The sequence below is a fragment of the Pseudopipra pipra genome, chromosome 3 (assembly GCF_036250125.1).
Source record: "Pseudopipra pipra isolate bDixPip1 chromosome 3, bDixPip1.hap1, whole genome shotgun sequence".
Taxonomy (NCBI): Eukaryota; Metazoa; Chordata; class Aves; order Passeriformes; family Pipridae; genus Pseudopipra; species Pseudopipra pipra.
The window spans coordinates 45,080,337-45,105,238 of record NC_087551.1 but is presented as its reverse complement, the minus strand read 5'-3'; the positions used below and the strand labels follow the sequence as shown (position 1 = coordinate 45,105,238).

Below are 24,902 nucleotides of genomic sequence, written 5' to 3'. Positions count from 1 at the left end.
ATGGAGTCTTTTACAACAATCACCTTCATATATAGTGCACAAAGTGTGATATTCCTATTAGGAGATGGAAGTTACATGAACAACATTCTCACTGCAAGCACTTTCTAAATATTGTGGGCCAAATTTCCTGTTGGCATAACTGTAACTCTGCTGATCTGAGAACTTGATGATTCTTCATTGCTGTTAACCACATACTAACTTCCAATAGTTCATAGTCTATGGGACTCCATAATTAAATAAAACATCTATGAAATATATAATTATATACTGACTTGTAGAGATGCAAAGTTCTTTGAAGCTGAGGTAATTTAAAATAGTTTAATTCAGCTAGTGTAAGCAATGGTGAGGAATAAAATAGCAAATCAACAGTTACTTTTCCTTTTAAAAATGTGAAATCTGTGCTTCCTGGAGACAAATTAATGTGAAACTGGTAAAATGCTTATGGGCTTCTTCTCTTGGAAATGCAAAGCAATCTTTGCTTCTTGCTGGATGTTGCCAAACCCTGTAACCCCACAGGTGATCTGACTTTAAGACCCTGTTGAAACAGTAAGTGAAAGGAAGAATGAACTTACTAACTGAAAAGTTATATTACCATGTGCCACCTTACTAACCTGTGGGGGTTCGAGATGTGAACTCTGGATCAAAATGAAAGGTGTCTTCTGGCCGTCCCACTGCGGGCTTGAAAGGTGGCTTGATTTCTTTTCTGTACAGTTTCTACAAGGAGAAGAACAGGTCACAATCAACATCAGTGTGTACAACTTCAGTATCTGGAGATAGACTCCCCCACTTTCTCTAGGGTGTCCTCTCTCAGCTCTGTGGTATCCTTGCAGGACTGACAGAAAAGGAGGACATATCCATGGATCTGACTCCTGCTTGACAGGTTGGCTTAGAATCTGTGCCCTGGATGGTCCCTGCACTTTTTAGCCACTGTAATCTGAAATATGAACACAAATGTTTCTAAGGAAAATTTAGCCCATAGACTGGCACAGTGTTCCAGCTGGGGCCTCTGGAAATTCACTGGTCTAGGGACAGGATTGGAATGTGCAATGGTAACATCAGGAAACAGGGTGACTTTAGTGGCGCAGCAATGGCTATCAGCACAAAGAACCACTGGGAAGCTGTGACTGTTTTAGCATTTACTATTTGTGAAGAACTAGCAACATGTTTGACATGCTGCCAGACTAAGCTGAGCAACAGGCTTGGCTGCCTGGTCCTTAAAACCTAAACAAGAGACTTGTTCTTTTGGCATATCTGGTAAAATGGAAGGGGACTAACAGCTGAGGATTAGATGAAATTCCCATCAAAATATCCTAGGAAGATGCACAGTGGACGGGTGGGAAATCACATTGAAGGTTTAATGTGGCTTGAGCAGAAGAGCAAAACCAAGGAAAAACATAAAGAAGAGAGGAAGGTAAGCACTGCTAGGTGTGCGAGTTTCTGGGGGTGACTGAGGGGTCATGCAGGGTATCACCTAAGTAATAGGCACCATAAATTCATCCTAATACACTGCCTTTATTATGAGGGACTTCGTGGTCTCCTAATTCATGCTTTAAGAAATTCAGTCTTTAAGAAATTGCTACACCATGTTCCTTTGCAAGCATTTACACACACACACATACACACATTTTGAGAGGTAAACAAACTCAGGTGCAGCATGTCTGGATCTGATCCAAAGCCTCAAGAGGTTGATGGAAAGAGCCTTTTGCATCATCTCTGCTTGAAATGGCCAAGATATTATGTTGATGGCAGCATGGGTAACAGAGCTTCAGTTTGACTCCCTGTCCCATGTTTTAGTCCCTAGACTGCATTTCCTTTCTAGCAATGCTTTTGTTCTCAGGTTTCAAAGGGCTGAATCAGTTACCACAGACAGTTCCCCATAATTAAGATGTCTGAGCATAAATATAACATTTCATCCAAACTTTCAAGTCATGATAAAAACTGGAGAGTTCACTTTATGACTGTTTGTAATATGCATTTTAAGGTTAGCTCTCGAAACAACTTCCTAATGAGCTAATTTTTCAAAATATTTAATGGAGATTAATAAATGCTCGTCCACCTCTTTGCATGCAGGATGATTCTTTTTAACTGTAGGTTTTGTGGTAAATTAACTTCTGTAATATAAAGCTTGTGGTCAAACCTAAGATATACACATATCATCATAATTTGAACTTGATTTTGCATTGATAAATAAAGGTTCTTGAAGCAGGAAATTCTGTAGCATAATATTAGCCTTAACAGAAAGGATATGTTTGTGGTTGAATTCCTTGGAAAAATGAAATAGTGAGCCTGAATATAATAATTAATGGCCATTTCACCATAAAAAGTTTCCGCTTCAATAAAACTGCTCCATATCTTCTGAGAGAAAAAGAGAAGAATAACTGCTGTGAGCCACAATGGAAAGCCAGTCTTCCAAATAATTAAAAGCCAATTTCAATCTTAAGCAGGAAGTGTCCCTCATCAGCTGAAAAGTATCAACATAGCAATTAACATACATCTTTTTTTGTCTGCACACAACTTTAAAAGAGAACTCAGCACCTACTGAAGGCTTTTCTACTGCTAGGATTTCACCTTGAGAAAGCTATTTGCTTCCAGCTTCCCTTTATTTGTCTTAATTCACAACTGCAGTGCTTCTACTGCAGAAAGCAATATGGTCACATTCACGTGCTTCCTCCCTGAATTAACTGTACCGCTTATCCTGTGAGGTCCAAAACTTGGAAAGTGTTTTAGAGCTGTGCATCATTCAGAAACTGCATTCTCTTTTATTATCATAACCATATTCTCTCTGGCCTCTGAATTCCTTCACCCGTCTGTAGTTTCTTAAGTGCTGTTGGAGCTACATTTGTATTTGGAATCCCTAACTCATATCCTCCACTACTAGGGAGGGATTTAAGATTCTCATGAGTCACACGCCATCTAAAGATGTGTAATCACAAAGTTGCTTTCTGGGAGGGGATGAAAACAAAGAAGTTGCTTGTGCAAGTGAAAGACACTTCTGAGCACAACCCAGATGACTCCCTTTTCCATTTCCTTTTCCATTTGTGATAGAAATTATTTCTGGCGTTTCTGACTAGACAATGGAACAGTAAAAGGTAAACTGCCTAAAACTTTTTTGCCCCAAGATCTTGAATCGGGTAACTAAATGGCATCATCAAGGAAAAGCAGAGCAGTGTCATCTATGGCCTTTTCCATCCCAAACTAGCTCCAGTTCTCTGAGTGAACCACAACAACCAAAGCCAAATCACTAAACCAAGGCAGCCCAACACAGTTAAACATGAAGGCCTGCTGCAGGCAGAATGCCTCTTCCTTTAAAAACCTGCATCCTGTAGACTGCAAAACACAATGTGAAACAAGCTGATCTAAGAAAACAGCCATTGTTTTCTACATACAGAGAAAAAATTGTTTGGAGGATTTGAGATCCTTCTGGATTTTTCAAGAGTATTTCTAAGTTTAGGAAACATATTAACCTATTATCCCTTACCATGGTCCCAAAACTATTCAGGGCTGATGTATCTTGACCTTGACCTCTTCCAGCAGAAACCAACCAGGGTGGCAAACGACACAGCAAGTTAAATTTCAAATCTTCTCTTCAACCATTTCTATCACGCTGTCACATAACTTCTGTTAAAGTTTAAACAATTATGTACTTTCCAAGTCATGGTGATACTGGTACTGTATGCAAAAGTCACTGTGAATTCTGTTATCCATTTAAATGGGAACAGAGTCCTAGTTTTCTCAGTTTAAATCCCAGTTTTTATATCCAAATTATTGTTTTGGATCTTATTAGGCATTCAAAAGAGACTTTGGATATATAAGTGCTAATTGGAGCATTTAAATTTCAGATTGGGTGCTTTAAGATCATTATATGTGTGTTATTTTGCACAAGTATAAGAAGCTGAAGATTTTTTTTCCTTCCACATTGTTTACACATCCATAAAGGAGAATTGCATTCCTTAGCCCTTAATGTTTTCTTGAGAATGTGACTTCTTTCTCTTTCCCAGTAAAGAATAATGTCCTACATCCCATCCCCCTTTTTTTTAATTGGCCACAGCATTGACTTAGCACAGAAAAATGTGAGTGACAGATATCAAGAATCATACAGAGCTGTCAGATCCAGAGGCTGTGCTGAGGGAGTGCATAATCCACAAAACAAGGGAGATGAACTCCAAGGTGTGAAAGTACTGATTTAGATATTCACACCTGAATACATATCCATGCTTCTGTCTACTTATCAACCCCTCACATCCTTCTGAGACTTTGATAATCAGTACCTTCAGATTAATAATACTTATGAATTAACTAGAAAACAGTTCTACGCAAGCTTGAGAAACTATGAGCTTCTATCAACTCCCTTTCTGATTTCATATAGAAACATTTTTATTTGAAATAACTAATTTTTCTCCAGGTCTCAGTGACCTTTTCTTAAAATATGTTGCCAGATCTCTAATATGAGCTTCATCTGAACACCTCCTCAGGCAGAACTCAAATAATACACCTAGTCTAGTAACAAAATTCTGCAACATTTTGTGTTTTTTTCTTCTAATTGATAAGCAGTTAATTTTTCATCATCTTTAAAAAAATGCACTCCTAAAAAAACCCATTAAGAGATGTAAATGCTTTACATGTGCCTGGCAAATATCAAGAAGAAGAAAAATGGTTTAATTTAATTAAAAACTATTTAGTAATTTCCTCAATTGAGTTTCTTTGATCAAGAATTGAATTATTCCTTAGACAACTTCTAGAAATAGAAAGATGCTACCCTCCACAGTGATGCACTTGTAGTGTCAGAAAAAACTCCCTTGCTACATATACCTGTCATGGAAAATCCAATGAGCAGACAAAAGGATGAACTACATTCTAAAATGCTTGTCCTCTCCTAGATTAATGACTCAATGTTATTGCCTGCAAACAATAGAAAAGATAGCAGAATTCAAACCTTGGGGTTAATTTTTGCAGTTGGTAAAACCTGCAATTAATTCATGCTTTCAGTTTAGTTTGATCTCTGATTAGTATTGAAGGAAAAAGAACTTGATTCCACTTTCTTCTCATTCCTTTCCTCAGCTGTATTTTACAGTTTATTTCCTAGCATGTCATTTGCTCTGGTTCCAATTTAGCCTGTCATCCAAACAAAAACTACTGTTTATAGCCCACTCCTTCAACTGCAGTCTCCAAAAAGGGATTTCATTTTTCATTTTCAATGAAAAACCAGAAATGCATCATGCATGACCTGGAAAGAAGAAACAGTAATAAAAAAAAAACCAGGAACCAGACTGTGCTTTCTCAGAGCCAGTGATTGAAACTATCTGAGGTCAAGTTGGTTTGGGTCTGCTTCTCTTAGGAAGAAAAGGGGGTGCAAGGTTAGTAAGCAGGTAAAACTGCCAAGGAGCTGGGCATCTAGCCTCCTTCCTGAGAGCCCCAGCCTTGATCACAAAAGACAGTCCATTCATTTAACAACAGATTTACTGAATTTGCATCACAGTGCCTACTAAATGCCTCAGAGCAGTAAGACTGATATTTGCAGAAATCTTCATCTATTTTTCACCCTGTAAAGTGGGAATTTAGGGCTGTAAAAATGAGACTCTTACAGAGATTAGCTCATGCCAAAATTTAAATCTGGGCATAAAAACTCTGTGTCAGATTGTCCACAGTTCATTTAGTACAGAAGTTAACCAGAAGTTAAACCTAGGGTGACTAGAGATTTTGCTGAAGAATGGCACTCTGGAACATGAGAATGACATCTGCCAAAGTCCAGGAGGAGGAGGGTTGTTCTCTGGCCACAGTCATGTTTTCCAGGATGATATTTACTGCCTCTGCACAGAGTGGTCATGCGCTATCTGCACTGATGTGCTTGGCAGCAGCATCTGCAGCAGTGTAACAGGGGCCATTTTTACACTATGTATGTTGTTTCCACTGTGTTCGCTGCCTTCATGCAAACCAGACACTATATCTGGTTGTGTCTGTTTAAAGACAGTGAAAGATAGGAAATAACTGCACCAACAGGTAAACACATTCAAACCCCAAGAGAACAGCTCTGACAATACTCTGAAATGATGGTCCGAGTCATATGTTTCCATCTGTGATTCTACTGACTTCATCACTGCAATATCTAGACTTCACACACAACTTGTGTGTGAAGAAATAAGCTAACTCATTTCTGTTTTGAATCTCTTCTTAAAATTAGATGATGCAACTTGGCGGTTTGTTCCCGATTATCATGTCACTTTTGCAGGAAAAATCATGCTTAAAAAAAAGTCCTGTTTCATACTGCATTTCCAGCAGACACTAACCCATTCTGACCCTTCATGATAAGGGAGTTTTTGATGGAGGATCAAAAGCTGAAATTTTCTGCGCTGTCAGTCACAGCAGTCCTATCATAGCTGCCAAGGTAGTACAGAAGTTCTCCAAAAGAGCTTGCTTCTTGGTCTCTGAGGTCTTTATATTACCAAGGCATAAAGTAAATTAACATTTCTGTCCTGCCTCAACAGCATTGTTTGCTGACTGCCTGCAAATTGATGTGAGAGATTCTGTATACTTTAGAGGAGAACAAAATGAGGGCATCCGGGACTCTTTTCCTGCAACCATATAGAGATCAGCCATAAACATCTGTGTCTGATCCATTTCTGTTCTCTCTTCTCTGACCCTGTTCCCTTTCTGTCCATGGAGAACATGTTAACAGCTGGTTGGATGATCACTGTTAAGTCAAAGTCCTGGCTTCAGCTCAGGGCCAGGCTGGCTCACATTGCTCTGAAATATATACAATACTGTAGCTGCTGTAATGAGAGAAGCCTCCCAAGATCTCCATGAGTGACTGGAAAAATAGAATAAAATGAGGAAATATATTACAAAGATGATAGCTGATCTGTGTAATAATGATCTGTCTGTCTCAAAGAAAGTGCAAGAAGCACTAACTGTGTTGGATTAGAATGGATCTTTACAGTTACATTTTACAGCAGAGTTAGAGGGCTAGATAGGACATCAAAGGGCAATTAAATCCATGTTCCTCTCTACCTCCAAGGCATGTTCAAGCATACCTGTTTTCTTCGTGGTAGATATTTCCCTGTCCATAAGAGCTGTTTCAAATGATGGAGGACTGTTGAGTTTCCTCAGGAATTGGCATGAAATTGTTCTCTAAAGAACTGAGCTTGAAACAATCACTAATTATCACGACAGAGGGTGGTCTTGAGGAGTCTCATGGGACAAAACTGACTTTTCTGAAAACCTTTCCAAGATGCAGAGCCTCATTTATCTGTGATGAGTTAGTGAGCTGCTCCACTAGCAAACACAGAAGAAAAACCCTCTCACTGCTCCAGTGCTTCTTATTACATCAAGACATATTCATCTGACCTGTACTTTGATTGCAAAGCTGAGGACTGTGGAGATATTGGAGGATTAGAGGGGGAGGGGAAAGAAAAAAAAAGAAAAAAAAAAGAACCCAAGTCTTCTGAATTCCCTACTTTTTATTTTCACTTACTGTTTCCATAAATGTAGTCGCCATACAGAATTTCATCATTAGTAAGAAGCAGAAGAGGAAACAGAATCTAGACTCCAGAACATATGTACTGGGATTAAAAGTCAGGTGGACCATAAAGGAAAGTCTCAAACTCCATTTTGACTGATCATGTTTTAACATGCTTATGAGTCATGCCAACTCTTCAACATGCTACTCAAACTGGGTTTTTCTAATAAGTTTTTCCAAAATAAATGATTTTGTGGGCCTTTCAAAGGCTACATGGGCACCACAAAATGTTCTTTCACAGAGGAATTAGCTTTAATGGGAAGTCCTGGGCAGCAGTTTGAGAATAGCTCTGCCAAACACATTCATGTGTTTTTATCAGAATTTATCTTAAGAACTGCATCAATGTGACCTGTTACACTAGCATTTATGAGCTAACACATTAAATACTGAAGAGACATAACAACCATAACACAGGTTGGGTAAAATTAAACTAGAAAATGCTAGAGGATGTGGCAAACAGGAGCTCTGATGTACTGGTAGTTGTTCAGAGCAAGAAAAAAAAAAGTTTGCTTCCAGGTTTGTTTAAAAATAAATTGATTTTAACAAATAGGACGCTGAAAATATGAGATTTAACCTCTTACACGTCTAAATCAAATATGTAGCTAATCTCTACCACCAGCTTTATGAGCTGTAGCTGATAGCAATAAAAGAAATCCTTGTTTACCATTCTGTTAATCACCTCTGACATGTCTTATTTGAACCATGCTTCATTTGATCAAATGTTTGCTGTTCCAATTTTGAGCGCTGATGTTAAAATAATAGCTCACCTCAATCAAACATCAAACACTTGTAAGAGGAGCTGACGTGTCCAGTTCTGGCTGGTTGACTTGTATGCTCTGAGGTGTAAAATCACACTTTTGAAAATCTATTTTGGGGGCTTTCTATGGCCCCCACTGCAACCTAGTGGATGGGGCAGATACTGTCCTACGGTCGCTTAGGCCAAAATGGTAAGAATGGGTTAACAAAGCTATCCTGTTGGAAGATTTATGATTCTTCTAGCATAAAGCAGCACAACCTGCTGTACAGCCTGTTGTACCAGCTCTGTAGATGCCCAGGAAGTCCCAGTAGCACCATGTTGTGTTTGGGAAAAGAGAGAGCCTGGAGGTATTGGAGCTACTGTTGGCAAGCATGTAGAAGCAGACCTGGGGCTGCTCTAAATAATTACAAGAGAAAAAAGAATTCCTGAAGGTCCCTGATATTGGAAAGAATAAAACTAGCCTTTAGTCCAGCATGCCCAACTGAGTGAGAAGGGACAAGTAGTTCAATACGGAATGTAAAAGCAAAACAATGGAGGGACCTAGAGCATCAGATTGATTCCCTATTAAGTATCTCTTTCAAGCCCAATCCTTTGCCTCTGTTTTCTTTTACAACTGAATACTACAGGAATTATTTCATTTAAAGCTACTCATTTTAACTCCATCCAGCTCCCAAATCGAAGTCTCATGTTTATTAGAGCTGAATGTGGAAATTATTCTGCAGAATGCTGCAAATAGCCTCAGGTAGTATAATGATTAGACAGACTATCAGATAAAACAGAGATAAGAAGTTAGAAAAAAAGGCAATGCTGAAAGCAGCTTTCTATTCCTTTCATTTGTGGGTATGTGAACAAACATATATACATAGAATCATAAAATCATTTAGATTGGAAAAAATCTTTAAGACCAGCGAGTTCAACTATAAACCCACCACTGCCAAGTATGTATGCAAGAGAGATACAAGTACCCACTGAATAGGCTCTAGCTCCTGGGTTCTCTACATTAGAGAATGCCTTTTTTCCTAAGCATGGCAGTTTGTCTTCACAAAATTTAGCTAAGAAAAAAAAATTATAAAAAAATTCCACTTACGTTCCAGTCTATAGTGACAAAGAAAGGATGACGTTTAATTTCTTCCACTCCATCAAATCCAGCACCTGGCAAGAGAACGAAAGAATCAAAATGAAGTAATGCTTAGAAGAGTACTGCATGACATCTCTTCTTCTGTCTTCCTCCCCATCCCAACTTTTCTTCTGACAGAGTTACCACATAAACATTTCTTCTAGTCAAGGAACCCTGGACAGTACAACTGTCATAACAGTATAAACTACCAAAAATACAGACAAGGGCACTTCATTAATGAGAATCTGATGGCTGAGGGTTTTTACTTTTCTCTAATTGAGGATGCTGTCAAGGCTGAATAGCTGCACATTCAAGCTTTGAATGAGACACGGGATTTTAGGCACAGCAGAGCACATGCACCAGTGAGGTCAGGAGAGGCCTCAAGACATCCTCATACTCTGGCAAGGCTACAGCTGCTCCCTGCCACCAGCAGCAGCTCTTCTATGTGCACCGACTTTCAGATCTTGACTAGCTACCCGTTCTTCACAGGTAAAGAAAGCTGCACTACAAATAAGTACAGATTCAAAATGCCAAAAGGCTCCAAATGATTTGACATAAGCCACGGTTTTAGGTTCCCCCTTTTCAAATATTGTCTTCAAATTCCTCTGAGTACCAAAATCATCACTCTCAGTGTTATGTTTCCTTCAGTATTAAATTTCTGTTACATTACTATAGGAATTGGAGGGAAAGTCCTCTGAGATTGGGTAAGAAACCTAATTTCTTCATTACTTTTGCCTTATGTCTTCACTGAAGATTGCCTTTTTTTATTCCTTTACCTCAATTTATTTGCTTTAGTGCCATCAGAAAACCCAAGAGGTGCTCTGTAATAATTAAACAACTGTCAGAGATGATTTAGAATGCCATTTATGGAGTTGATTTGACTTTATTAATAGCACCCTTGATTTTCATTTCAAGGAGAATTAACACCTGGAAGCAAAGCCTTTGCACTGCAATTTTGGAATCAGTCCCTGAAAGGTACCCAGCAAACTTCTTTACAAGTATTCTGAGCATCCTTGAATCCCAAAAAAACCTGGGATTCATAAGCACCTTGCAAGGGGCACTCAACACCTCAGATGATTCAGCCTTTTATCCGCAGTATTTGTACTTTCAGAAGATCAACATTACAAGCAGCTTTACAAAGGTCTTGTCAACTGAAGCTTTTGTAAATGTGATGTCTGCTCTCCTTGTGTACAAGACATTATCAGTGTTTGCCAAAACGCAATGATCTGGAATGGCTTCCTACAGCCTGCTTAACAGTCACTGATGAATGGATACAGAAAGCAAACATAACAGGCAGGATTGTCTGCAGGCCTGATGGATAATAATGGAAGAGAGATGATCTGATTACTTCCTGGTAATCTTTCAGTATAGACAAATGTAAGTAATGTACACGAGGATAAACAATCCTAGACCGCCATACAAAATTAGGTGCTCAGAGGTGATCAGCCCCACTGAGGTCTGTGGGTTATGGCAGACAGTTAGTTTTACGCAAAGACAGCATGAAATCAAATCTTAGAAAGAGAACAGAGGACAAAAGGGAGAATATCACTGCATTGTCACTGTGTATATCTGTTGTACACCTACAACTGTACTATGGATGTTGACACACTCACCTATAAGAGGGTATACTTACGAAAAAGAGGAAAAATCAAAGAAAGTTAACAAGGAATGGTAAGGAATGATTGAATACGTCAGGAATTTTCTATCTGGAAACAGGTGACCAAGGAGGTTTACAACAGGTTATTAAATGATGCTAGCAGGAATCAGGTTCAGAAGAACCTGAAGATGCTTTGTCAGGAAACAGACAGCTGTGTGATGTGGAATTACTTGGAAAAGATGATGCAGTTCAAAATATTTATATGGGTTGATGGGTAGGCCAGGAAGTGTGTTGAAAAGAAATCTATTGAAGATTACTTCAACAAACCACAAGAGGTTCAGGAAACTCCTTGCTTGACCTTAAAGCAGCAGTAGGGTGGGAGAAAATTTGGGTGAAGTAACACATATGTTTACCCTATTCTTACTTGTCCCTACGCAGCTGTTTATGGGTACTGAACCAGAAAATACTGAGTCTTAGTCTAAGACTTCTATGACTTCCCTAGCATGTTTTTTTCAATGCAAAGTCTAAAGTCTACACTAGATTCCCTTGGCAGATTCATTCTGATTTTAGCAATGCCAACAGAAACATGAAACTCACAGTTACTTGGAAGAGAATTACATTAAGCAACTCTTCAGAGAAGAAATATCTGTGAAAAATGTTTTGCGTTCAGTGGAGGTAACTGGAAACTTTGCAATGTGCAGTTGTGTTCTTAACCATGCAAAGATGAAACCCAAGTGCCAAACTGATTTTGAAGGACTGGGATAAATGATCAGACACTAAGACACTGTTAGCACATCCTAGACTGAGGATAACTGCTAATGCATTCAATTTTCTCTCCTCTGTCCCTTCCCCACTGTTTTATCCTTTTCCTCTTGTTTAGGCTAATGCACACATTGTGTGATGGGAATGACATGCTTTTTTCAGATGACCTATTTGAAAGTTTTTCCTACTGTTGTTGTTCCTTTTTCCACAAAACCACAGAAATCGGGAGCAAGGCAAAAGCCCACCCATAGCTACTTCTCTTAGTGGGAGGCTGCAATGTGCAGTAAGGAATACAGCATGCAGTTGAGGCAGGCATTTGTTTGAAAAATTTGCATTTCCCACTTGGGGCCACTTCAGAGCTCTGGCTCAGAAGGAATACGTTGTTAAGTGTAAAGACTTGACTCCATTTCTGTTTAACTTAGTGTATTAAAGAGATTTAGGATGATAATAGCTTAATTTTGTAAAGAATGAAGGACTTCCAATTCCTAGCAAGGTTCATCACTTCTTGCAGTTTTTCCCCACCATGAGATCTGCCCTCATAGCCCACGAGTCCTTCTTGCGTTACATGCTGTGGCTGCAGGCAGCAGTGCGTGGCCTGGTTCTTGCCTCAAATGGAGGATGGAAGTGACCCAAGGGTATGTTCAGGGACATCTCTGGAAGCCCAAAGGGGCTACCCTGACCCTGCTGCAAAAGTCCATGGGAGACATTAAGTATCAATGCTTTTGGTGGAGTCTCTCTGGATTTGCTCAGCATGTTTCAGCCATTCATCTACCATCTGCAAATCTAAAGTGGTACTGAAAAGAGATGTGCTTTCTGGGAGAAAAGAGAAGCACCAGAGAGGTCATGACTGGAAAGTCCTGTTTCATGGAGATGGACATTTCTTGGCATAGAGATGGGTATTTAGCAAATGTCTGAAGCGCAGCATGGGATGGCACACTGCATAACTGCAAACCTTTCACCCTCTGTTAGGTTTTTGGTGGTTTTGGGTTTTTGAACTTCAATGTAGTAATAAAACCTATCAGTAAAGAATAATCAGCACAATCAAACCTACTGCCTGCAAATACTCTTATGTGTCATGCAGGCCCATGAGGGTTCGAGAAGATAAGTAATTCTTTCTGATCAACTTGCCAATTTAAACATATTATGGAGTGCAAGGATTTATATAAAAAGCAGCTTCACATTAATAAGCAAGAACTTGGTTATCTAAGATTTTTTTCATGCCTGTAATAAAAGCACCTGCAAATAGTAAGAGTAGAATTTTTTTTTAATTGGTTTTGATTGTTGAATCAGTATGGACAACATGAGCCTTGAAATATGTTAAGGGGAGAAAGGGAGACCTATGAAATTTGAAAGTTGATTATCTGGATATCCAAAATCATCAGAAAGAGTTTCCAGATTTTTAGTTTCAGGTAGTAAAATTTTAGTGTCTCCACAGCTTCAAAATGGTTTTAGTGGGCTACATTTTTTGAAATACTTTTCTAAGGTTTACAAGAGACTGTACAGTCACTCTGACAAAGGTGAAAGCTGGTTTTTGTTTAAACTCATCATCGTATCAAGTTAAAAGCCAAGGTTTTCTACGTGCTAAAGCAGAATGTATCTTATCTGGGATCAAGAAAATAATAACTACTTCCTTGGCTTTTACTCTGAATCAACTGGCATATGCTTTTATTTCAAACTTTCTTGGCCAAGCTTCTCAGTTATAAGGACTCTGAACCCCTTATACTTCTCAGCAGCTTAGGAAGTTCTTTAAATGCTTTTACATTTATTTACCTATCTGAGAAGATCCAGGCTTAGGGCAAGTCCCTTGCCGAAGTTCCTGGCAATGTAATGAACTAACATCTTCACCACTGACATGCCTACTCCTTGTTTGCCTGGGTATTCCTGTTAGCTTCTTTTAAGATTTAAAATTATGGTTATCCATAATCTGAAATTTTTTGTACTTAGAGCAGTACTACCAAAGCAGGGCTATACAGACTATTTGTACAGCAAAGTTTATAGGCTCAGAAAATAAAAGACAGTGTCCAAAACAAGGGATAACAAAGGATGACTTTACATTCCTTAAAAATTTGTCATAAGCATTAATATGGGCACCAGACTTAAAACTAGGTAAACTGGATTACTAAATTCCTCCTCTGTCTTGTCTATCTTGCTTCAACTCTAATATTTTTTCCATTAACAATCCAAAATGAAGTTTCAAAGCAAAATTTCAGAATACATCATCCATCTTTACTTCCATTTGTTAAGATACCAAAGTCAAATGGCAAAATGCAAAATGGTAGCAAGAATAAAATTATTTTTGAAGCTTAGCATTTTTCATCTTGTCAATGCTAAAAATTGGATTTTGGAACTAAATACACTTTCCAGATTCCTAAACTTCTGTAGCAACGGCTGAAAACAAGTGTTTGATCCATAATATGGTTCATTTATTTTAGTATACTTCATTATTTTTCCAAAGATTTTTCAAAACAGGAGGTCTAAGCCTACATTTCTTTTACTATTATTCCTTTCCCAGAAAAAGCTAAAATCCACAAAGTGGAAGTAGTCCTTTATCTACTGATTTCTGTTCAGTATTTAGGCCAATCATTTAAGCTTTCCTTCTTTTATCATCAACAGGTCTGTTTCCATTGTCCTTTATGTTCATTCTCAACCAGCGAAAACAAGAGAGTGCCCTCAGGAGCTTTCCACCACTATCCCTGAAATGTAAAGATCTATTTTTCTGTTACCCTTTGAGATTTTATTTCCTTGGATGTTGTATTATAAATATATTCTTTCTTTCTCCAAGCCTTCCCTGTATTTCAATAAACCTTGGATTTTAAAACCTTGACCCCTAGCAATTCCCCATTATTAACAGGGAGATGATATAGGAGCTAGAATTGTTACGGCTAAAACTAAGCAACTTTGATTATTTTAGTAAGTAGCTTTTTATTAAAGGACTGGTATCCAGAAACTCCTGCTGACTTCACTGGAGCCCCATTTTGGATGGATAGCAAATTGTGGGAAGCCACAAAATGAGCAGAGCAGAACAAAACCAAGAGATGGAGACAGGGAGGAAATAGCAGAAAGGAACAGAGGTAGGGAGTGGGAAAAAGTTTATATTTGCTGCAGCACCTTATTTTTCTGAACAGAGATTAAATCCAGAAATCCCAATACTCTATTTTTTTCCTAATGTCAAACAAATTACTTGAGAGCAATTGAAACCTGCTGAGAAAATGTGTTTTTCCACTCTCACGTCTACAGTATATCAGACTGCAAGAGCTACCATTTAGGTCAAGAGGTAAAACCTCTTGGGCACATTCCCTCTGCAGGCCATGTGCCATCCCCTCAGGAGGAGAGGGGCCACAGCAGCATGCTGAAGGACTGCCTCCCTGTTCCCACCCAGCACTGTGCTTGGCCAGGTTGTAAACTCATCCCTGTGTGGAGCAAGGACAAAATTTGTAATGAAAGTCATGCAACAGGCATTGTCCATGACCTCATCAAATGCAATTAATTTCTTAATAAAATTCTTAAACAAGTGTACAGACATAAGATACATTATCCAATACATACTTCTCGTTTATCACAATTTAAATAGGATTATTAATAAAGGGTGAAGAGACATTAGTAAAAAGGCCATGATACATTTAGGATAATAAAGATGAAAGCCTATTGTGAGAATGCTCCCAGCTCACAGAATGTAACAGGATTGAAACACATTTGAGAATAGCAAAGATGAAACCTCAGATTTGCAGCTAAATTATATAGATTTTTAAAACACACTTGTTTCTCAGTTCCCTATAGTATCATATTCAGCAGTTATCTTAAATCCTCCAAAAAAAAGCTGGCAGTTTATTCTCCCTCTTTACCAAAAAAATGAAATAAAAATTAATATCATGTTTTAAATTCCAGTGCTTTGCCTGTGCTCTTTGCAAATTTCTCTAGCAATGCTCAAGGTTCATTGTGCTCTGGGAAGGAATGAAAATGCAACATAATGAAGAGGATAACTATCAGAAAAGATGTGCTGAGAGAAATGATCTCTACCTGACGAGGCAGAGTGCACATAACAAATGCCCTGATCAAATGCACATACATACCTAATCTGTTGGAGGGGTTCCTTTTGAAGAGGGCTCGAAGCAGGCTCTGGGCTTCTATGCTCAAGAACTGTGGCATTCCCAGCTTGGCTCTGAAAGAACACAACACTTGAAAAGAAAATATATTTTTCAAGATTTTTTTTTCCATCCTGCTGTGTCTGAAAAGGTGGAATTGTAGTAGTCAGGATGGGCAGACATGTGAAATCAGTGTAAAAAAGACTACCTAAGCATAATGCAACACAGAGCAAGGACTTGATCTTGTTCTGCTGAAGGTGAAGAAGGTTTTACCACTGACTAGAGCAGATTCTATGAATCTCATAAAACCTTTTGCAATCTAAATAGGTAATTTTCCTACAGAATTTTTTCACTTTTTTAGCTTGCTGGAATAAATTTGGGAATCAAGAGGAATTTAAACAATCAAACCTAATGAAAGCAATTGTACTACACCATATACTGTTTAAAGAGTGTAAAACTTTTCTCTTGGCCATTCACTGCTACAGAAAAAAAATGTAATACTGAAGAAAGCTCAGCTTCAAATTCACGTGTCTGCACTTAACATCAAATGAATAGGAAATCTGCAAGGGAAAATATTTGAAACTCAGTAACAAAAAATATAAAGCGTCCTGCAGTAATTTGACTGTTCCCACATTTTATGGATATTGACATTATTAGAGAAAGTAAGATAGATTCCTTTCGTAAGGCCCTCTCAGTAATTCACTTCCTACTATTTATTCTGAAAGTAGTTTTAAAAGTCACATACAGGCATCAGCTACGTGTGCCTTACCAAATTCATGCCTTACATAGCTTTGAAATCTAGATGCACAATAGCCTTCATATACTTGGGATCTATAGACTCTCCAGAGGGTAGTGTTAACTCAGAGTCAGAAGAATGAAACCAGTTTCAATACTCACTTGAGAATGAGTGCCATTGTCTCCTTTCTGTCTTTTCCCTGGAAGGGTAATGATCCCGTCAGCATCTCAAACTGTGGAGTAACGAAAAAATGGTAAATCAAATGGGCTTTCAGGTGGTCTGCATGGCTGATAAGACACATCCACCTTTTATTTTCAGCACAACTGAAAACTTTAGGAAACAAAATGGTCCAACAGGCTGTGCTTCAGAAAAAAATGACACAGCAAGACTGGATTATGCAGAATGAGACTGTTTAATTTGAGAGTCTTGTTACAAACTGTTTACACTGATACTTGGGGTCAGGTTTTGGTATGTTTGGGAAGAAGTGTCATATACGCTGTTTTCATGAGCATCTGTTTTATGATCAATGCTGGAAATGAGATATTTGTCTGGAGGGACCCTTAGTCTGCATGGGTATGGCTGTTCTTAGGTGTTTGGCACAGACTGTTGTCCATGAAAAATGGGTTCAGCATTTTAAGTTGAAGTTTAAGTTCAACATCTTTTTCAGTTGAGTCAAACCACCTTTTTGATTGCATATTTGCACCACTCAGAAATGCTTCTGCTATATTTTGCAGGAGAAACAAGAATAAGCCCCACATCCTCAAGGCGTTTGAGTGTGCTTCTTCTCTCCTGCTTTGATTCCCCTGGTTGTATTCAGTGACGAATTTTGCAAGTGTCACATTCACCTAAACTCAAATCTTAAAGCAAAACTCAACAATCATCATCAATTATTTGCCTAACACATGCGTGAAAACATCAATCATTTCTGGTTCCTTGGAAACAGATTAGTGCTTTCAGTAAATTCAACTGGAATTTCACATCTGTAAGAAGAAAAAAAAAAAGCCCATCAAAGCTCCAGCCAAAGAAGCTTGCCTAATACGGATTCAATACCAGGTCTTTCACGCAGCTCTCGCCATGGCGTTTCATGGAGGTACACGTGGTAGTTGGTTTCTCTGACTAAGGGATGCTGAAGGCTATGCATCACCAAACACAGACACCAAGAACATAATTCAGCCTGGTCATAAAGGAGGACAGTGTTCACTGAGGGTAAGGAGAACCATTACTTGCTCATGTCTGTGACTCAGCCTTTGGATCTCTTCCACTATAATAAGCATCTAATAATTAATATTCATTGCTAAAATTAAATACCTGTTACGATAGGAAAGACTCTGCAATCCTATATGTAGTTTTTGTACCTTATCCCACAAGAAGCCCCATTGCTCCCAAGAAGCATGTTTGTGCTTTCATTACCAAAACCTGTGTCAGACATCTCCACAGCCTGACTCTTCCTTTTGCCCAGATTAAATATAGCTATACCGTGAGAAAAATATAGAGAACATAAGAAAACTAATGCTGAAACTGCTACACTAGTTTTGGGAGGAGGGCACGGGAGAGGTTTAGAAGCCAGATAACTGAATATAATTAATTGAAGGATTAATCTGCATTAATAACAAATTACCTCAAGGCAATAAAACCCGTAGTAGAAACAGGAAAAAAACACTTTTAAAAATTGTTTACAGCTGACAAATATAAACAAGATTCAGATAAAAACAAATATGTTATCTTCTACTTAGGTCAGGAGAGGCAAGAGAAGAATTGCCTGGTAGAGCTGGAAGAAAGCAGCTCATCTTTTACAGAGAAAGATAATGGGGGACTATTTTTAAAACTGCCTAAATGACTCTGGAGCCTAACTACCATTTTCAAAGTAATTCTGGCCTATTAGAGCCTTAGTCCTGATAAGAGTGTTCAGATGTACTGGGCACGAGGGGCAGAGAACATTGCTTCCCAGGGCAGCATCAGAAATGGTACGTATTGTACTAAACCTCTGTGATTTCTAAAGCATTTATGTTCAGAATATGTACCTAATGTTCACTTAAACTTGCTCATGTTGCTTTGTTGTTTTAATAAATCCAATTTAACAGCACTAACAACGACTGCTACGTCTCATTTATATTGGTAGCATTGGGCTTGACGCTGCTGATGCAGATGATACAGATATAAGCAACTGCTGGGTCAGGGGAAGGGAAGGGAGGAAGGAAGGAAGGAAGGAAGGAAGGAGGGAAGGAGGGATGGATATTTAAGTTGCAGGAGTAGGCAAAATGACCATCCTGGAGGCTGTAGGGAATAGTTACTGTGCTGCTGTAATGGTTAGCACTTTGCTACCACATGTCTCCAGTTACACAGGTTCAGAAGAAGTGCACTTAACATCAATATTTAAAGTGAAAGGCAGCTACATGAGTTAAGTGCACCAGAGCTTTTTATTTCAATGAACTTAACTAAGCTGCAGCTAGAAGAAAGCACTGGTTTCTCAACTGCAGTCTTGAATAAATCTGTTGAAGGTTAAAAATGAAATAACAAGATTGAAAAAAAATATTCAAATAGTTCATCTCATCAGTTAAAGCTACCACTTTACTGCACTGTTTTCCTGCTTATTTTTTCAAAAAATAAAAAATATTGCTAAATCTGAACATGAAAACAGAAGTGAGCACTTGCTGCTTACACCCTTGCACATACATACATAGCTGTATGGGTCACAGCAGGTTGGCAATAAGCTAAGCCTAGCTGTCAATGAACTCTGTAGTATTTTTGGCTATTAAAGGAGTCCCTATAGTTTTGCTGGGAGACTCACTTTTCACTCTCCCCACCTTCCCATCCATATAAAACCTCTGTTTGCTCCTTCCTTCCCACTGATTCACTTCCTAGGTGTTCTGGAGGGCAATCTTCTGCTAGCCAGTACTCCAGAAGGCTAGGCCTCCCTCCTACCTTGACTTCCTTTCTGTACAATATTCAGCAAGAAAGGCAAATATTTGTTCCAGTTCAGTTGCCTATTAAGAGAACCACAGAATTAAAGCATGATGGGAAGGGGCCTCTGAAGTCATATAGTCCAGCCCCTGCTAAGGTCTCTACATACTCTGCAGTGCTTTCCTGTTTTCAGGGCAGTCTCCAATTTCAGTAGGCAAAACACCAGCACTTGAGACCCCAGAAGATATACATGAGGGAAGACTTTAGAAAAGAGTGCTACATTTGCTGAGGAAATGGATTCAAGAAGCAACCCTGGTAGGTCTTTGAGGAAGATAACGAATGAGAAAAAAATCTACAGCCTGGAGTAACTGCCATATGAATCTTCCTAACAGATGGAAGGAGAGCAGATTGTGCAAATTACTTCAGCCCAAGTCTGCTGAAGTATTATGAGTCTAGGATAAAATTCAGGGTTATGAAGAAACTTGATACCACTCAGTCTTGGACAGCAGAGAGACACACTCTTGTCAGAATGGCCAGGTTCTCTTCTCAACACTTCCAATCATTTTCCAGGTATCTAACAGCTGCTCAAGCACTCAGTTTTATCATTTGTAATATGCATTAAGAATTTTTCATTATTAGCTGAGTGTGAAGCAGAATGAATTAATGCTTGCAAAGGGTTGAATACCTTAACATAGTGGTGACCATAAATATTGAATATAATGTTCATGAAGACCAGCTCTTGCACTGGAAATAAAACAAGTGTGATGATGGGATTTTGTAAAAGAAGGTTGTAATGCATTGATGTCTTATATTGATTTTTCCAACACTACCATATAGTTACTACAGAATTACTACAGAGCTGAATATTTTGGATACCAAAAGGACAAATTCTTTCCTTGTCTTACACGTTCCCTAAATTGCTGACATATATATATATATTGTTGCTCTTCTGATAATGACATTATAGGCCATTTTAAAACTATCTGTCGAATATATTCACTCTTTTGCTAAATATTACAAAATTAATGAAAATTATACTATCACATAAATATGAAAATTATACTATCACATACACTTCCTTTCAATCTATGCATATTCCACCAACTGGTATATTTTCTTTGTCTATTTCACATCTTAATGCAAATTAATTAGAGAGAAATGCTAATAATTAATTTGAATGCCATTTAATTATCTTCAGGTTTTCAGACTGTCAAAAAAACAGCTTCCCTAATAGAACATACAAGTAATAAACCAAGGAAAACAAGGAGATAAGAGCAGAGCAAAAGACAGCATCAGAAAATCTTCCCACACTTTCAGTATGTGGAAATACCCTTTTTCTGTCCCAACCAGTTAAACACTGAAAAGGAAAAAAAGATTGAACTGATTAGACATATTTTTCTCTAAGATGTCTGGTAACACTCTAAGGCTTAAAGCATACGCTTACAGTTACAAAGTTTTTACTTTCTTTAATTCATCTTCTTTTATAGAGAGTTTTATCTTTTCTAGTTCTAATACACAATCCCTAAGGGAGGATTGAAAAGAGTGATGGAAGAGAAAAAAAAAAAGAAAGCCTAGCAAAAAACACCAAATGCACCATCATTTAACTGAAGACAGATAGTGAGAAGGTACAGCTATCCTCCAAAATCAAATATATGACAAAAAAATTAAAGGGTAGGGGGTAGGGATATATTTATTCTATGAGATATAACCTAGTGATTTCCCTGATTAAACACATGGTTCAGAATTGCTGAGCATCCACAAATGTATTTGTGGCCACAGGAGATAAGGATGTTCCACTCCTTTTATAACTCAGGCAGTAAATTACAATATTTACCTAGATTAACTCCTGTCAGCTTGCTAGATCAGTGATGTAGGCCCTCCCCAGCCCAAATTTCCACTGGTTTTCACATTGCTTCCTATACTTACTTCCTCTGGTGGCACCAGTTGTCTGCTTAAGGTAAACAAAATTTAAACATACTTTATGGATTGCGGAATGTAGTGTATTATATAGCTACCTAAAATAGCTTCCATGCCACAGGAAATGGTTCTGTATTAGAAGAGCACATCACTGTGTTAATTTCTGCTTCTGCCCTGGTTCTGCAGGGAAGCTGCAATAACCGTGGTGAGGTGCACTGTGAGCCACAGCTGCAGAGCTGTGCTGTGCTGCCTGGTGGTGATCATGCACTCAGCACTTGAGTACACCTGCAGCCTGCATACTTCAGGAGAGAGCAGCATCACCTTTGTTATATGGACATATCCCTGTGAGAGCAACAAATACATGGTGTCTGGGCTCCAAAACCTATAATGTTAATACAGTGTCACAAACCATCTCCTTGATCATTTCTTCATCCTTCTTAGCACCAAGAGCACCACAGACTGAAGAGGCTGGATGGGTGCATTGGGGGAGCAGGTTAGCACATAAACAGCTAATTTTATAAGGCTGGCTTGAGGAGAGTTGAATACCTCTCTGAAAAACTTTCCTGACACTGCATTCCACTGTCAACTACTGCAGCACAGAGGAAGATGTAATTGGGTCCTTCTCATAAGCCAAGCAGCTTCACTCTAGTCTGTATCTCTTGGAGCTCTTCTTGGAAAATGTTTTCTAGGACCTCACTTCTTCAGCAGTCAGGAGATTTCTTTTACTTTCCAGGCTAATTGCATTTCACAATGAGTTTATTCCTTTCTGCTCTTCTGAAATAGCTTCTTTCTTTCTGAGGTGTTTTTCCCTATGATGGTATAGGTACTATACCAATTTTGGACTATTACTGGACTAATAAGCATCTTCAATAAATGGATTTCCCCTGCAACACTGTAGCAAATACTCTATTCTAATTGAGGCACTTTGTTTCCTTTGTTCAGAAAAAGATGGCTATTTCATAAAGTAAAATATTAGACCAATCTATCATGACTGATTTTTAGTAAATTCATTTGCATTTTATCTAACTTTTCATTGATTTCCATGTATAAAAATGAATTAGCAAAGTTTCTGATATTGACTTAATTTAAACTACCTTTAGAATAGCTTGCGGGGCTCTTAACGGTTAAACAACAGCAGGGGAAAATTGCAACTTCTGTATAACTAATCTAATGCAAAGAGCTGTAAGGAAAAGATGAGTTCCTAGCTATTACTCTGTGTCAATTGATACACTTGTGTCTGTTTCTGGTGAGTTTCCCCCTCTGAAGAGGAGTTATTTTAAAACTCTTTCACATATGAATTTTTTTTAACCAGCTTCAGCATGTATTCAGAACAAAGCAAACATCCCAAAAATCATAATCAAAACACTACAAAATGATACAGAAGAAAGAATGATGCCATGGCACCCATATGCACTTGTTCTCTTTTCCCATCAGAAGAAAAGAGAGGGTTTTGAGCTAATAAGACTACAGAACATGCACAGCCAGTTATTAGTGGAACAAGAGTCAGCAGTGCAGTTATAAAGAAGACAAATGAGTGGCAAAAGAACCACTGAGGTCCTGTGAAATGCTCAGAGAGCCCTGTAAAATTCATCCTTTTAAATCTGTGTTTTGCAAAAAAGAGTATATTTCTGTGTTTCTCTAGAAGGATGTCCCTAACATCTGAAAATTGTTGCTTGGGGAATTGTTTCCTGACAGGAACCGTGTTAGTAGCTAGGAAGATGTTTCTTCTGAAATACTCCTGCTTTTCTGAGCTTGCCCTGCCCTGTTTCTGTGCTGGAGAAATATTCATGACTCATGGCAACCAACTGAGACAGCAAAGGACAGTAAGAAAAAAGAGGGAGTCTGGGGGCCAAATGTTACTTCACATACTGCCTGGAGCAGCTGGTTTGACACAGCCAATGCAGTGAAAATGACCAAGCAATCATTACGCATCTACTTTTCTATCAAGCCTTAACTGCTGAAAGCAGTACCTTTTATCTGAGGGATCTAAACCCTCCTACAGCCATCCCTCCAACAAACACAAATTTTCCATTACCATTAGTACACCAAAAGACCACCAGTCAGCACTCTGTGTATGTCCTCGTCGGTTGACCACCTCTGGGGCCATATACTCTATCGTCCCGCAGAATGAGTATGCTCTCTTGTCGTGGTCAATGGCTTCTTTACTCAGACCAAAATCTAAATAAATTGAAAGAAAAAAGACTTGTCAAGTCTATAACAATGATTATTTATGATTTTGCTCACTTAATCAATTTGAAGAAAACACACCAACCAGCTGAGGAAGCACCCTTCTGTTCGCGTGCAAAATGGCTACAAGCACTTAAGTGCTGACATGGAGTGTCTGGTTGGCATTTGTTAATACATCCTGAAAGTAGATATACCATTTTCTCTGTTCATAAAGAGGTTCTGGACCAAAGCAGAAGAGAGAGTTTAAATAAGCAGAAATTTACAGTTCAGGTTTGGTGAAGGCACTGCCAGTAAGGATTCTTGCTCAGATAACCAAAGTATTAGCAATAATAATCGCAGATGCCACCAGTGAAAAGGATGACTAGACAGCACCTCCAGGGTGGCAAAGGGCTGTCTTTCCAGACATCCTCTGCTTGGAGTAGAGCAGTCATAATGGGAGCATCCTTTCATCCACAGTGGTAGGCAGCCAAGCCCGCATGCTTCACATCAGTCAGGAGTACAATTTTACCAAGAAAATGCTATGTTCTCCATGTACTGTGCAGCATGGGGGTTTGTAAATTGCCAGAGATGCCCACCATGCAAACTCTTCTGGTTTGTAGTTTTTGTAAGCAAACTCTTTCCAACCAAAGACCAAGAAACATGGAACATTCTGCAGAAAAAAGAATCAGTTTGTAGACATTAATTTTTCTGTGCCTCACATACCTGTTATCTTAATGTGACCCTCTTCATCAAGAAGAATGCTATAAAGCAAAAAAAAAAAAAAAAAAAAATTCATTCATTAGTCAGGCACAGAGGTCAGTTAACAAACATGAAGAAAAAAAATGTTTAGATATGCAAGACTCAGATAAAATATTTATGTAAACAAATTGTTAGTGGATTCTATGGCTCCAGAAAGAAAAATGAGCCTCAAAGGTCTGCCTAATCTCATGTCTGAAGCACACACAGCCTGTAGCAGCTGCATGAGGAGCCTCCTCCTTACTCCATAGGATGCTCAAGGTGAGCATGCAAACAGAGCTCAGAAAGAACACAGTGTTCAAAGCCAACAACTGCAGAGTGTATTCTTCCAGCAGAAGAAGGAGCTACAGGTTTTCTGCTCATCATAATAAACAGCAATCATACCAATAATCAGGGCTTGGACTCACTGGACCTAAAATTAACTCCACAGGTTCATGCTGAAGTAATAAAAGTGATCATAGAGCACAATGACTAGTCACAGCCTAAGCGCTTGGATCTCAGCCTCTGCTAATTTATTCTGTCCAAAATCACAAATGAAAATTCAGCCTGGAAGCCAAGTTCAAGTGTTCTCACGTTTGTCACCTGACAACGTATTTTA

General features: G+C 38.6%; 1 protein-coding gene across 4 annotated transcripts in view; it reads right to left on the bottom strand.

The window, feature by feature from the left end:
* Positions 1-24,902, bottom strand: part of RPS6KA2 (ribosomal protein S6 kinase A2) — a 284,874-nt gene that overhangs the window by 36,540 nt on the left and 223,432 nt on the right. For all 4 annotated transcript variants that reach the window (XM_064648957.1, XM_064648959.1, XM_064648960.1 and 1 more), the window contains 6 exons: positions 24,272-24,309; positions 23,418-23,560; positions 16,726-16,796; positions 15,817-15,905; positions 9,358-9,422; positions 612-714 (listed from right to left, as the gene is read on the bottom strand). In XM_064648957.1, coding sequence (XP_064505027.1) covers positions 612-714; positions 9,358-9,422; positions 15,817-15,905; positions 16,726-16,796; positions 23,418-23,560; positions 24,272-24,309 — 509 coding nt within the window. The remainder of the gene's footprint in view (positions 1-611; positions 715-9,357; positions 9,423-15,816; positions 15,906-16,725; positions 16,797-23,417; positions 23,561-24,271; positions 24,310-24,902) is intronic.